At 58.8% G+C, this 15,496-nt stretch overlaps 1 protein-coding gene across 5 annotated transcripts in view; it reads right to left on the reverse strand.

Moving 5' to 3' along the window:
- AHDC1 (AT-hook DNA binding motif containing 1) overlaps positions 1–14,984 on the reverse strand; it is a 117,298-nt gene extending 102,314 nt beyond the window's left edge. The window contains exons 1-2 of one of the 5 annotated variants that reach the window (XM_089773480.1): positions 14,895–14,984; positions 14,282–14,402 (exon numbers count right to left, since the gene is read on the reverse strand). Coding sequence is in view for 4 of the 5 variants with exons in the window: in XM_075908817.2 (XP_075764932.2) it covers positions 14,282–14,417 (136 nt within the window). In the remaining variant the exon portion in view is untranslated. The other 4 variants (XM_075908816.2, XM_075908815.2, XM_075908817.2 and 1 more) reach the window with 4 other exon arrangements.
- Positions 14,985–15,496: the final 512 nt, after the last annotated feature.

Here is a 15,496-nt window from a genome sequence, read left to right on the forward strand (position 1 = left end):
CAGGAATGGCTAAAGCAGGCAGCCCCCAGGACAGGACAAAAATCTCAGAAATGGACCCATTGCATTTGACTCGGGCTTCCTTGTTCTGCAAGGCAGGGGACTGCTAGGATTTTCGCTCAGCTCCCTTGTCAAAGAATACACCCAAGATTTCTGAAAGTGACTAGTGAGCCCGGGCATCACCTTTCGGAGGCCTGATTTTCAGAAAGCGCCGCACAACCTTCCTGCTGAGAACCAGGCACCTGTCAAGTGGCCCAGGTTGGGCCCCCCCATATCACGAGCCACTTTCGAAACTCTTGCCTTACAGTTTTGAACTGTCTTTCCCCAGCCGGCTGTTTAATACACAACGACAAAATGACCGGCCAGGTTCAGCTCTTGGTGTAAATCCAGAGGAACTGCTCTGAAGACAATCGATTTACTCTGGTGTGAACAAGAGCAGAACTCGATCCCCCAGAAGCAGCCTGCCCACGACTCTGCAGCAGTGTCACAAACACACCCCTAGCCCAAAGGTGCAGAATGGGTCTCCTAGAACTCTTAATCCTGCTGTCCAGACACCCCCTATGCAGCTCTCCCTCCGCATCTTGCAGCAAGGTGCTGGGCAGCCGCGCAGCAGCTCTTAAAGGACTAGGAGCTAACAGAGCCCCCCGGCCAAGCCTTCCACTAGCCCACCCCTCAGACAGGGCATCCGCATTAGCTTTCCTTTTAAAGTAAATCTGGGTCCTACTGTGCCAAGCGCTGGCTGTTTGCAGCTGCGGGAGCCGGGGGCGCCGGGCAACCTTGCACGATCAGGCTGCGAGAAACCTCAACAGACACGAAATACGCGAAACCAGGCAACAGCATATGACCTGCTGCCCTGGGAACAGGCCATGCTCTCCCCAAGCCACCGCCCCTCCCGCTGCTCTTCGTTGGCTTTAACTCCAAGCCACTTCACGTCTCTGCCTGTTACAATCATGCACCTTTCGTGCAGCTTAAATTGGAAACCCAACGGACTGAGGGTCTTGTCTTTGCCTGGGATGCACCTTTGTGAACCTGTGGTAAGCCCTAGTAGTGAGGGGCTACTAGCAGGCTGGATGGGGTAGTGGTTAGCGCACTAGTCTAGGCTTTGGGAGACCTGGATTTAAACCCCTGCTCTACATCCACTTCCCCGGCCTCCTTGGGCAAGTCACCCAGTCTCACCCCCTAAACTCCTGGTGGCAGGCACCATCACTTACCAGCTCTTCGTACAGCACCTAGCGCCCCAGGTCACAACCTGCCTGGCCTTGAGGTGCAACCGCAACGTAAGACTCTAATAAGCAACATCCTGACCGGATGGCTGCCTTGAGCGTGTCAGTGGTGGCACTGCTTAGAGCTGATTAGAACCAGGGTTTGTCTGAAACAGCACGCAGCTGTGCGTCTCTCTCTTTCTCTCGCACAATCCCCCCACCCCGCTGGCATTCCCACAATGCACTGGAGCAAACGAAGGAAGAGAACGTTGCCTTGCACTTTGAAGGCTCAGAATCATAGGCGCGGAGACATTTCGCCGTGGGGCAAAGCTAACCTGCAGGGGAGGAAACGAATTGCCCCCTTGCTGCCCCCTCCTGAGAGCTAGAGCCTGCTTTCTGGCAAAGCCACCCTTCCCGGTGCAAGAAGAAACCCCCAGGATGGGGCAGGAGAGGCCCTTCCCCCTCCCACTTGCCCCACTTGCCCAGGAGAGGAAAGGAAGGGTTGGAAATCAGCCCAGCCCAGCCGCTCGCAGAGCTGCGGCTACATGCATTTAAATCACTTATATCTTTACTTTCTCCTGCGCTGGCTGTGAGATGGGCTTTTTTTGCATTCGTAATTAGGGGGTGGAACAGATGGCGAAGGGTTCGTTTAAAGTAATGCATCCATTAAAATAACCTTCGCTGTCGGGGACTGCGCTCCAGCAGGGGCTTGCTTCACCAGAGGCGGATGGGGAGGGGAAGCCTTGTTCTGCTGGAAGGAGTCGGACTTCGGGAAGCTAGCCCAGGGTCGGGGAATTGCCTCCGAGGTCCCTCGCCGAGTGGCACCCTGCCACCAGATTCAGAGCTGTGACTCCACAGAGGACAGCCACCCAGCACCCCTCCCATCCGGGCTGCATCTGGCCGCCTAGATGTGCCCACCTAGATACTGGAGCCATGGCGCTGACCAACACGTGGCATGGTCAGGTGGCCTGCATACAGGACGAGGAGCCTAGTAATCTTGGCTCTGACACACACCCTTCTAGCACGGCTTTGGTCAAGCCACTTCTCCCACTGTGGGCCTCAGTTGCCCCACCCCTAAAATGGGCATAATGGCATGGACCCATCTCGCCAGGCAGCTGTTAAGAAGCTTGTGCAAAGTGCAGCGAGCTGCCCAGGTGATTGGCACTAGTTAAGTGCAGGGGAATTAGCCACTGCCTGCTGTGGACTCCAGAATTAAGCACAATCTGAGAGCATGGTTCCCTTCACACCTCCAGATCCACCAGAAGGACTGGTTTCTAAGTCTGCGCCAAGAGATTCGTGGCATTTGGCGGAGGGGCAGGGATAGCGGCGATCCGGTTCTGCTCTTGGCCCCACTGGTGGGAATGCAGATTTGCTGATTCCCACACCCACCCGAGGGCAGAGGAGCAGTATCTGGCCCAGCATGTCTGCCTGTAAGGCGCCCACCCTCTGGTTGCTGCATCTCAGCTTCCTCTCGGAGAGGTCCCCAGGGAAGGCTCGCAGCAGGACAGGCACCGCGAACCCCCCAGAGCAGGGGTGAGAACACCCGCCAGCACTGCCCGCCCTGGGAGAAGGCCAGGAGGATGGGGAGGGAAGGGAGAGTGCAGGCGCAGGGCCCATCAGGGAACTAGAACTCCCCAGAGCAGCAGCCTGCAGCCCCTCCCTCTCCTCCCCAGTGCTCCCAGCACCAGCCCCCAGCCCAGGCTCTGGCTCTCCCCATGCAAAGCCACGGAACCATCATTAGCCATTCCAGGCCAGCGGCAGCAGCAGCCGCCTCTCCTGTTTCAGCCCTGGCTCCCAGGAGAACTAGGGGAGGCTTTGTTCAGGAATCAGAGAGCGGGCCAGAGAGAAAGCCGGCCCCTGCCAGCTCTTGTGTTTCACTCCCATGGAATGCTGGGGAGGGGAGGGGAGTCAGGAGCCCCTGCAGGGTTTGGGGCTGGGCTGGAGGGTGCCTCTCTGCCCGGGGGAGGGGGAGGGCATGGCAGCCAAGCGGGATCTGAAAGCAGATGTCCGGTGGGGAGCTGCGCCGGGGGGCTGTGTGTCTATTCGATTTCGGGGGGTGCGGCACATGTATGCGATGTGGGGACAGCGCCTCTTGGCTTGGGGGAGCAAAAATGTGCCGGGGGCAGGCTGGTGTCAGCGAGGGATGTAAATTCCCATTAACAACGTTAACTGCTTCAGCGATTTCATTTCAACCCTTTCACTGGTTAACAGGGCTAGTGCAGAGCCGCTGGGGTCCGATGGCAGGAGCTGCTTCAGGCAGGGGCCTTTGCTGCCAGGGCCCTGCTGTCCAGCATGCCACGGGCAGGGGGCTGCTCTGGCCCCTCCCTGCCATGCCACACTGCGCTGCGGGCGGGCCGCCGGGAGGCTTCTCTGACCCTGGTCAGCGGGTTGGTGGGGGGCGGTCTGCCCCGGGCCCGGCTAGCCCTTCTGCACTGGGCCATGGGCAGGGGCTGTCTCCCACCACTAGCCCTGCTGGCTGGGCCCACCATAGGTGGGGTCTGCTCCAGACCCCCAGCCCTCCAGCTAACCGACTACCCCAGTGAGCGTGCCAGTAGGGTAATGCTTACCAGGTCACTGGTTAACCTTTTACGTTCCTAGTGCCAGCGACAGGATACTAGTGAGCTCCGGGTGCCAGCTCATAGGCATTTACTGGGGCTCCTCGTGCATGAGCTTTTGCACCAGGGCTGCAGACAGAACCCTCTGGGCCTAAGAGACACCCGCTGATTTCCTGGGTTCTCCGCAGGTAGCCGAGATCCCCCTGAAGCAAGAGGCCTGCTGCCTTCCCGAGAGGTGCGGGTTGGTGTGTTTCACTGTGCCCTGCCTGGAAGACAGCAAAGAGCTCCTGACCGTGGGGAGGGCAAGGGGGCAGAAAAGTGACTGGCTGGCTGCCGGGGGCAAGGAGGGACACAGGCAAAGTTCCAGCCTGCCTGTCCATGTTCAAATATTTAGCGTGTGCTCGCTAGGTGCTACTGCTGCCTTCGGGCATCCCAGGGTTTGAAGCTGCAGAGAGGAGCAGAGGTGGGAAGCGGGAGGCGGGGAGGGGGGAGAGGTTGGAGGGGCAGGAGCCTCCACCTGGGTTCCTTTTGCTTGTGGTCAAGGAGGGGGGAGGGAGAGGGCAGGGCCAGGAAAGCTGGAGGCGGCAGCCAGAGGATTCCAGCTCCTGGGGCTTTGGCTCAGGAATTCCCCTTTGATCAGCCAGGCAACAGCTCCACGCTCACCAGGCAAGGCAACCAACCCAGCACTGCGCCCCACCCCCTCCTCCATCCTTCCCAGTCCCCCAGGCCAGGGGCGTGAGGGCAACTTGGGGTCCGGGGGCCCGGTCCCATCTGGACCCTGCACATCCAACCAGCAGATCCCCTTCTGCCTCGCGCCTTGCCCTGTCCCTGTGCTCCACCCCCATGGCGCAGCACCGCAGAGAGGCTGGCCAGCAGGCAGCTAGGGCAAGGCGACAGCCAACATGAGCAGCTGGACTGGGCCTTCGCTAACACATGGGGGGCAGCCACCCCCCACTCCATCACACAGGGCTCGGCCCCTCCATTTCATCCCACGCCCACGCCAGCACCAGCCACAGGGTACCCAGCGGCATGCCCGGGAGCCCTGCAGACACGTGCCCATCACCGGAGGGCCTCGGACCGGCTCAGCCTAGACCGTTGGCACCCGCCTTCGGCCTCGAGTCAGTCACCCGCCCTCCCCAAGCGGGTTCGCTGCAACCCCCAGCTGAGCGGGCACAGGTGGGCGGACGTGGGCGCTTCCTTGTTGCCAACCCGTGACTCCCTTCCCCACCAGCAAAGGGGCATGGCAGGCCCATCCCAGCCATGCTGCTTCTTTTGTCTGCACTCTCCAGGGACTCCCCCAGAGAGGGGACCCCTCCCCTTCCTCTCCTCTTGGCCGGGAGCTTCCATCTCCATTCTCCCCCTTCCCTGGCATCTCCGGGAGATGAGCCCAACCTGGGCCAGCGCTATATTACAGTGTGCACCCAACTCCCCACCACCAGCTGCAGAACCGGGAGCCTCCCCTGTCATGGGGAATTCCCTGGGGCCTCCCTCTTTCTGCAGCAAGCCCAACATGCTTGGGAACCCCAGCAATTAGAACTGGTGCAAGGAAGGATGGCCCAGTAAGCTAGGCTGCGAGCTGGACCTTAGGAGGCCTGCGTTAATTCCCTGCTCGGACACAGCCACTTTTCAGGCCTCGGTTCCCCCTCTGCACAACAGGGTACTGGCCAATATTCCCTCTTATCATTTCCATTCATGTGCAGGATGCATTTTGTTATGTGCACCAAGGCATATGTGCACCACCAACAGAAACACAAAACTTAGCTCTGGGCGTTCTGCTAATCAGGCAGCATTTGAGTTTCTCCTGAGCAGCCGCACAAGCTCACGGGGAACACTGGGGACAGGGCGGCTCAGCCCCCAGGGTGCGTGAGGATAAATACACCGAAGATTGGCAGCACTTAGGGATTATACTGAATGGGGCCCTAAAAGTGCCCTGCTCCCCATCCCTGGCCAAAGCAGGCTCAGAGTCCGCCATACCTGGACTGTTCTAGTGCTGTGCCCGTTGTAAGGGGTCGGAGCCAGAAAGCTCCCACTCCTGCCGAGACCTGACCCCACACTCCCCGAGCTCTGCCGGCCAAAGCTCCCTTCCCTGACATTCAATCAAAGCTTTCTCTCCTCCTCCCTTACTCTCCCCGTGCCACGCAGCCTCAGCATACGCCTCATCCCCTTCGCTCCATCCCTTAGCCAAGCTCTACTTATTGACCCTCCTATCAGCTGACCTTTCCGGCCCGGCTCAGTTTTGCTGCTTTTCTCTCGACCCGTCCCAAACGTGCCAGGTTCTCCCTGGGTTACGAGATGCCCAGAGCTGAACACGTCATCCCCGGGGCGCTGGTGCTGGGACAATCCGACTGCCTATTGATTTACCACCACTTATAAAATGCAGCCAAGATGCCAGGAGCTGCAGGAAGAGTTACAGAGGCGCCAAGGGGCTGGTGGATTGGTAGGCAAGAGAAGGGTTCCCCAGGGGAAATCCCTCCAACTCTCCCCCAGATCCTAGCCAATCTCCCTGCTGGTCCTTCCAACAGGCCCTGACGGTCAGTACAGCCCAGTCCTCACCACACAAAGCAGGGAGAGAGGAGAGGAGGGTGGACATGAGCTCCGCTGTACCAGGCCCAATGCTGCCCCAGCTTGTTTGTTTCCACCTGGCATTGCAAGCATGCAAAGCCCTCCCTGCTCAACCTGCTGCCCTGTGGCCACATTTAGGTATGTCCTGACCATTACGCCTGCCCAGATTTCTCCCCCGTCATCCAAGATCTGGTTCCGCTCGTTTTCCCCCAAGTTGCTACCAGCCACACATGCAAACAAGGAACAAACCAGTGAGATAACTTACCCGAAACGTGCCTCCCCTCTTGCAATTTTGGATGAAAATTTTATTTTGGCAGCAAAGTTCCATCCAAATTGAACATCCTTCCCCAGATCCAAATCTTTGTTCATTATTTTCTGGTCTCTCGAGAACCTTTGGGGTTATTTCCCCGTCCATCTTTGCATTCCCATTTCATATCTTCTGGACCATCAGGACTAGTTCTAAAGCAGCCCCAACAAGGGACCAGGCACTGACATTTATCATCCCCACCTGACCACAATCAGACTCTGCAAATCCACAGGTAACCACTTTATATCCACCGGTACCCACATGCGTAGGTGTGGATGCAGATATCCGCTTTATATCTACGGGTACCCGCGTGCCCAGGTGTGGATACAAATATCCGCCTTGTATCCACGGGTACCCGCGTACCCAGGTGTGGATGCAAATATCCGCTTTATATCCACGGGTACCCGCGGGCCCAGGTGTGGATGCACATATCCACCTTATATCTACGGGTACCCGCGTGCCCAGGTGTGGATGCAGATATCCGCTTTATATCCACGGGTACCCGCGTGCCCAGGTGTGGATGCAAATATCCGCTTTATATCCACGGGTACCCGCGGGCCCAGGTGTGGATGCACATATCCACCTTATATCTACGGGTACCCGCGTGCCCAGGTGTGGATGCAGATATCCGCTTTATATCCACGGGTACCCGCGTACCCAGGTGTGGATGCAGATATCCGCTTTATATCCACAGGTACCCGCGGGCCCAGGTGTGGATGCAAATATCCACTTTATATCCACGAGTACCCGCGTGCCCAGGTGTGGATGCAGATATCCACCTTATATCTACGGGTACCCGCGTGCCCAGGTGTGGATGCATATATCCACCTTATATCCACGGGTACCCGCGTGCCCAGGTGTGGATGCACATATCCACCTTATATCTACGGGTACCCGCGTGCCAAAGTGTGGATGCAGATATCCACCTTATATCCACGGGTACCCGCGTGCCCAGGTGTGGATGCAGATATCCACCTTATATCCACTGGTACCCGCGTGCCCAGGTGTGGATGCAGATATCCATGGCTCATTTTTGCCAATACAAATTTTGTATCTGTGCAGGGCTCTAACCACAAGTCTTCAGCCACTTTCCAGTCCCCACCAATGCTCAATCCAAGCCAAGATGATTTAACTCTACACATGAGATTTGGCAAGACCCTAACAAAGACTTGACAAAACTCCAGGTACATTACAGCTCATCCACCGTGCTCCCTGAGGCGCGCCCCTTGTCCCATTCCATCCCGAGCAAAACCATCACATTTTGGTCTTGGTACATTCCTGGGGGCCAGCTGGTGTCAATCGACGATTTCCAGAGGAGCCACCTGGATTTATGGCATGAGGAGATTTGATCTTTATTGCTCCCAGGTTCTATTAACCTCTCGCTATTTAGGCCCTGAGTTTTCACAGACTGACATACAGGCTTCGCTTGGGCAGAACCACAGACATTAAGTGCATGCACAAGTCTTTGGAGGATTGGGACCTGAAGCGCACCCCTCTCTTTGCCACGGGAGGGCAGAAGTTCCCAGCCAGCGAATGCTGGGGACGCGGCAGCGTGCGTTTAGAAGGCCAGGACCACATTTAATTTTCCCCAGTCTCCCCTTCTCTTGCCATTTGAGGTTGCATCAGCGTTCCCCACGTCTCCCCGCGGCAGCATGTGGAGTGGTGGCTTGGCCTCCCTGCTCATGGCTGCTAGACATCACTGGGTCTTGCCCACCTCTCCGCTCCCAGGTGTGTGCTGGGCGGAGTCTCGCTCTGTCCCTAACAAGGGAGTGTTTTGTCCTGCTTTTGCACACTTGTGCCTTCCCCATCCTGGCCTTGGCTCCCCTCCCCATCATCTCCTCCCAGCTGTGGCTCCCCAGCAGCCCCTCCGTCTCCAAGTACGTGCCTCAGTGGGCCCATCCCGCATCGCTCCATTGCAGCCTCTTCTGCGCCCAACCCAGACTTGTCACATGTATGAAAATCTGCGTCTCCCATGCACATGACCAAATCCCCTGCTTGCTGGCTAGCATGCTCCGCTGCATCGCTTCCACCCCCTCCCTACAGTGGGGCTGGTCCTCCTCTCCTCTCCTCTCCTCCTTGGCAGGGCCAGCAGCTGCTGCCCCTTCTCACTAACATCTCTGCACTGTGCACCCAGCCTCCAGGTCACATACCACCACCTCACGGTGCTGCCCCTCTGGGTTAGCCCTGGACTCAGAACAGCTGCCCCCTAGCAGCCTCCCCTGGCCTGGGTACCAGGCTGCCGTCTCCCCCGCCCCGTTACTTTGCAGCTCAGAGACGCGCTCACCTTTGTCCCACTCATCAGAGCAAAGCCCTTAAGCCTCGGGTCTCGCCTCATCCCTCTCCCCCCAACATGAGCCGCTGACCAGCCGGGCTGGAGACCACAGGCTGAAATCAGCCACTCGATCCCACTCCCAGAGCCGAGACCAGAATGGCGGTACTCAGAGTGTTTTGGGGGAAGGCGTGGGTCTCCCCGGCTGCTAGGCCTCCACCCCTCCCTTAGACCAAGGCAATTCTTCTCCCTGGCAGCTTGCCCCCGGATGGAGGGGGACACGCAGCCTTCCCATACACCACGTGTCTGTCTCCGGCTGGGCCCTGCCGGCGCGCATGCATCCTGCAAGCTCGAACAGATGCTCCCCTGGGGCAGCCCTCCTGCCCAGGCAAGTAACTAGCCCCAACGGGCAACCCATTGTTTGGAAACCTGCTCCACCCAACGTCCCCCTGCACCCTGCTTCCCCTGGGCCAGGGGGCTCGGTTAGTTAATTGGACCCTCTGAGTGGTCTCCCCAGGCCCCGAGGGTGCTGAGGGCCTAGCAGTCTTCCCAGGCCAGGAAAACATCCGCCTGAAATGCAAGTCTCGGTGCTCGGCAAGGTGGAGAGGCTGTTTCGCCACTGACACCCCGCCCTGCGTGGCGGCACTTCCGCTCCTGTTGGAGGGCGATTTGGGCTGTCACCCCTCACACCCTGCAATGGAAACGGCGACTGGTGCCAGCCCCTCCGCGGGAACCGTCGCCCCAGCAGTCAAGCCGCAGACAGGAACCGGCACTCAGCCCCCCTCGCCACCAGGTCTCTTCGTGCTTTGCTGAGGCCTAGCCCAGCGGGGCAAGCCCCCAGCCCAAATGGATGAGCCCCGCCAGGCTGGAAACCGGACGCTTTCCTCACACGCAGTGCCCCTTGTCCCCCACACACCGTCTCACGCTGCAAGCACAGGCAACCCCCTGACAGCACAAGAACCGGGTCAGCCCAAAGGTCCAGCCAGCCAGCATCCTGCCTTCCGGCAGCGGCCAATGCCAGGTGCCCCAGAGGGAACGAACAGAACAAGGAATCATCAAGCGAAACCTCCCTGTGGCCCGTTCCTAGCTTCTGACAAGCAGAGGCTAAGGGACACCATCCCCGCCCAGCCAGCAACTCTGGGCCCTCAACAGCCCAGGAAACTACCGGCTGTTTCTCTTTTCAACCCCACTTAATCCCAAGTGGGTTTCTGATCCCTTCCATCCCAGGCACCCCACTAAAAACTCACAGCAGGCACCTCGGGGAGTACCTGGGGTTCCCTGTGGGTTAGCTAAAGAAAATTACACTAACGCTATGGCTTGCTCTGGAAACAAAATATTTATCCGCAGGCCTAAGCAAAGGTGAAAGGATGGGCAATACAATGCACCAGTGTGCGCACACAAGGGACCAAAGAGAGCTGGCAACAGTTAGTGCAATGCACGAGCATGAGCATGCAGGAAGGCACCGCACTAGTGCTGCACTCCAAGACAAGCATGCAAGGCAGCAAAGGTGTCCTGCTGGTCCATGCAATGCACCAGTGCATGCAAGGAGGCATTATGGCTGGCCCTGCGATGCACAGGGGGGACACACCAGTTATTTCACCGTGAGTAATACACTCCAGTGCACTAAGCTCAGGAGCCACAGGGTCCAGTGCAAAGGGTTCACGCGCACACGCCAGCCCAGAAACGTGTCACGGTGGGCAGGGCATCGCCACAGGAGTGCACAGACGCCCCCGTGAGCAAAACAGTCACCTATTTATGGAAGAGAGCCAAGGTGTCCTGGGCAGCTGCGCAAGGCAACAGAACAGGTGTGCAACAGAGAGGTGGCGTCACGGCAGGCACTGCCATGCACACTTGTGCAACAGGCAGCGGAGAAGCGGGGCAACACATTGTGGCAGTGAGTACACGTGTGGAAAGGGATGTGTCCAGGCCGCAGGGCAACACACTTTTCATTCTCCTCCGCAGGGAAGAGAACACACAAGGTCCAAAGCAAAGGCTTTCCCGGTCAGCCCCAAGCCCACGGAAAGGCGCGGATCTTGCGTGCCCATCGTGTGTCCCCCTGCCACAGAAGTGGAGGGGAAAGGCAGAGCCAACAGCTGACGATATATTCCCACTCCCCACAAACATCCGGGTTACCAGCGGGGTTGGAAACGTAACAGCCTCTCCTGCAGGCTTTCATCCCCCACGGCTGTACAACACCTGGCTACGTTTCACCGGACCGTTCCATGGACCTGGCCAAAGCCACGGTCTGCTCCCCACACGCTGCACAATGGCCTCCTGCATTGCCAGCCGCTCCTCGCTCACACCAGGTGTAGCGTCAGGAATAACTCCAAAGCAACGGTGGCGCCGGGGAGGAGAAGACGAGACCCCACTCTGCCTTCCAAGCAGCGCCCCCACGGATCGAGTGAGTCCAGGATGGATACCTTGATCCCAAGCGCTCAGACAGAGGGGCACGACTTGGGATTTTGGGTGCCTGACCAAATCCACCTTATAAAGGGGCCGGGGCAGAGTCTCCGCACTTCCTGAAAGACCAGGCCTTTAAGGGGTCTCAAGTTGGGCACCCAAATATCACTAATCACTTCTGGAAAGCTCAGCCCAGCAGGTACCAGCCTGTGCACCACAGGCAAGGGGACAGAGCTCCAATGCAAAGGACTCACGGCACATCCAGTCAGACAGAGCCACAGACTGGCACCCAGAGCTGCTTCTCCATGGGGTGCTAGGCTCCATTTCCAGGCAAAAATCCCCCAACCAGCCCCATTACAAGCCCAGAGGGTAGGAAAGGGCCCTCCCCACCATGGCCCTGTTTACTGAGAGCTGGTTTCCAGCACTCAGGAGAATAGCAGGAGCATTTCAAGGCCCTGTTTCCACTTGGCTGACACACGCTATTTATAGAAGCCTACAATTCTCCCAGAGCTTTCCTCGGGATCTCAGCAGAAATAGACTGCCCCGGGTCTCTGCTGCCTCTTCTAAGGAGGCCAGGGCAGGCACTCTGTCCAGTCAGCCCCTTCAGGCCTCCGATAACCTTCCGTCTCCTCTCCTTCACCAGCCTCCAGCTCCCAATGCTGGATCATGTTCTTGCCCACCCCCAGCCCCACCGTTCGGTGGATACTTCCCCTGCAAGGCAACGGAGCCAATCCTGCGCTGAGCAATACCGGTGCCATTGAAAGCAACAGAACTGGACTATTCCTCATGTGTGTTAGTCGACAGGAGGAGGGGAACGGGGCCCTTCCGGGCAAAACCAGCATGAGTGAGGGCCAGTGGGCTAAAATAACCCCCCTCGTAACTGCACCAGAGACAGCAGACTGCAGCAGAGTTGCCCCAGGCATGATTTGGCCCGTTCGGGTTCACAGGCACACAGATCGGCATTTGGCCCCCTGCCTTCCAGATGCCACAAACCAACAAGGCCATCACTGCAAGGGGACACCCAGTGAGTCATCACGCCCCGATTCAACAAAGCTCTGAAGCCACAGCCCTGAATTCCATAGGACTTCACCCTGCTCACGCGCTTTGCTGAATCAGGGCCAACGTCCTGAGGGCTCGCTTGGGCTCTTTGTCGCGCGGGTGTCAATCTGGAGTCACGCCACTGACTGCTGGGTTTGCACCAGTGAAACTGAGCTCAGAATATGGCTTTGAGCGCCACTCCAAAGCCACATGCCAAGTTCCCAACACACAGGCCACCTGGTCTTGCATGGGGAGAAACCAGAACCTGCCAAGTGTTCCGAGTCTCCGCAGCCTGGCTGTTCGGCCAGTTTGGTTTTCTGGATGTCTAAGAATCTCCGTGTTTTCCAACTAAGCACCCAGGGGGGTGGCTTTGGTCTCCCACTAGTGCCTCTCAATGGAGTTACTCCAGCAACCCAGCGCCAGGGTCTGAGAGAAGAATTCCAGTGCATTATTCGCAAGCAGGGAGTGCAGTTCCTTAGCACCAAGGGGATTTTAAAAATAAAAACTCCCAACAAGAAAATACTCTTCCCAAAAAATGGCCCCCTAAGAACTAGATCTGCAGAATGTAAGGTAACAGCAGGGTTTCCAACGCATCCTCCATTGCACAACATTCCCCCCTGGACAGAACAACCAAGTAAAGGCCCTTTGGACCATAAAGAAAACTCCCCCACATATACACCACACTAACCAAAAATCTGGCCTGCTGCTGCCTGCAGCCCCCACCTCTTGGGAGCTGGCAGGGGGGAGACACAGGCAGGAAGGGCTGGGTTGATGTAACACAGATCCAAGCGCACATGCGAGAAAAGACATATCACCACAAATTTTGTTGACATCCTTGATTATAACTGCTGCCTGCCTTCTAGTGGACAGAAGCCAGCCTGACAGCTGTCACTCAGCAATCCCACATGCAGGGGGAGGCAGGCAGAGGAACCCTGTGAAATCAGATCCCTCCAGAAGGAAATGCATAGATTCCAGGCTTATTTATTTATTTAAAGAAGTAGGCGACTTTGTTCCACAGGTAACGCTCGCTCAACCCCCACCCCCCCGCCCGGCACGGACACACACAACTCTGCTTGCCAGACAATGTCTCCCCACCCCAGTCTTTACCTCCCCTCCCACCCCCCACTGCCTTCATATCCCCTTGCCAAACATTTCTGCGGTTTTTGCTCCTTGAACTGCAATTAAAACTCCAGCAATTTGGGAACAACTCTCCCAGAGGATGCAACTTCGCCCTGCCAAAGGGTGGAGGGGGGGGGGGGGGATGAGCGAGAGCCAGGAGGCGTCTGTCCCCAACACCCCTACGCTTTTGCCGAGAACCAAACCCACATGCTGAAATAATAAAGGACTGTTGGCTTGATCTTCCATTCCAACCCCCCCCAGCCACCCACCCTTCCTTTTCAAAGCAGCTCCCCACCCACCCACCCCCGCCACTTAGTAAACATATCCTCTTACTCTTGGGCTTCTCAAATGCACAGCCCCTGCCTGCATCGCCCCCATCTGCATGTGCAAGGCGAGATTAGTGTTTACACCTAAAGCGATTTTCGGTCGGGATTTTTTTTTTTGAAGGGGGGGGGGGAGGTAGAAAGCCAGACACGGAGCGATGGAGAGGTGGCGGATTCGCAGCATATTGCAAGGCAGTAACTGGAGAGGTGTGGGCTTCGGGGAGGGCGGACAGGAAATAAGAGAAATACAACCCAGTTGGCCTCAAGTGCTGCCAAGCCCGCTACACAGAGACAAAGGCTGTTTCATCTGGACTGCATGCTGCCCTTTAACCCCCCTCCCCACAGAGTTTGCTGCCCAAGCACTCTGCAGCAAGTTGCTCGATTAGCTCATTACAGGGGGGGGAGGGAGATCCACTGGGGGAAAATCCCCTGGCCCCCAGGAGCCGGGCGCGCGTGGGGGGGTCCCCGAGGGAGGGGGGGGGCAAGGCAAATGAAAGCCTGGTACTCACCAGCCGGCTGCTGGGCACCCAGCCCTTCCGGAGCTGCCCGTTTGGGGAGGTTTTTCTCTTCCACGGGGGCTGAGTCTTTGCTGCCAGCGAGATTCATGGAGCCCTCCGGACCACCGGCCACCTTCAACGACAGCATGTTCACCGCCTCTGCTCACATGCTCCTCGAGCAACTCTGCTGGACGCGACCCCCCCCCCACCCCCCCTGTGCTCCCGCCTCCCCGCCTTGGAAACACACAAAAGAAGAGCCAGCCGGAGAGGGGAAGGGGGGGCTCGGCGAGCCTGGCTGCACCGCGCTCCCCGGCTCGGCTCGGGCTCGCCACCCTCCGCCGCGGCGCTCGGGGCTGGGTGGGAAAAGGAAATGAAGACACAACCCAGAGCCCGGGCTTGTGCTGCCGCGGCTGCTTGCAAACCCCCCCCCCCCCTTCCTCCTCCCCCTCCTCCTCCGCCCCCCCCTTTCTCTCTCCGCTCTCGCCTTCTGCTGCGCGCTGCCGGGCGGGCGCTGCTGCCGGGCTCGGCCGAGCCTGCTGGGCTGCGGGCGGGCGCGCTCCCTCTGCCTCTCCCTAGCTCTGGGGGCTGGTGCTGCGGCTGCCGCCTGCCTGCGAGCTCTGCTTACCTTCGCCTGTCAGCAGCCGGAACCCCAGGGAGCGCTCCGGCGGGGCATGCTGGGGATTGTAGTCCCGGCCAGCCCGGGCGGGGGGCGGCGCAGGCAGGGGGAGGGGACCCCCCCCGGTGTGGCTTGTGCAATGCACAAAGGGGCCGGGGATCGCGGGGCGCACCCCCCCCCCCAGGCGCTGTCGGGGGGGGGGGCAGGCGGTGCTTGAATTCGTGCCCCTACTAAGGAGTGTCTCCCCCCCCCCCAACTTCTGCAAAGTTTGGGGCTGAACTTGCCCCCCCCCCCCCCTCCGGCTCCCGGCCATCCGGACGCGTCCTGCTGGGAAGCGGCCGGCGGGCTGGTGCCGATGTCCCTGGCACGGGTCGCCGCTGCCCTCTGCCGGGCGGAATCGGCACTGCTCCGCGGTGTGTGTCCTAGGCTCTCTACTGCTCGTGGGGATTCTCCTTTCGCGGCAATGGGGCTGCTGGGGGAGGAGGGGTGACTACGCGTTGGGGTTCCCGCGCCTCCTGCACCCCCCAAAATGGCACGAACAGACTTCACCAGCCAGTAGAATAGAGGGAGTTTATTGCTTCTCCAGGACACAGCACAGATGTCATCTGGTT

Source organism: Pelodiscus sinensis, chromosome 26, assembly GCF_052426305.1.
Source record: "Pelodiscus sinensis isolate ZL-2025 chromosome 26, ASM5242630v1, whole genome shotgun sequence".
Taxonomy (NCBI): domain Eukaryota; kingdom Metazoa; phylum Chordata; order Testudines; family Trionychidae; genus Pelodiscus; species Pelodiscus sinensis.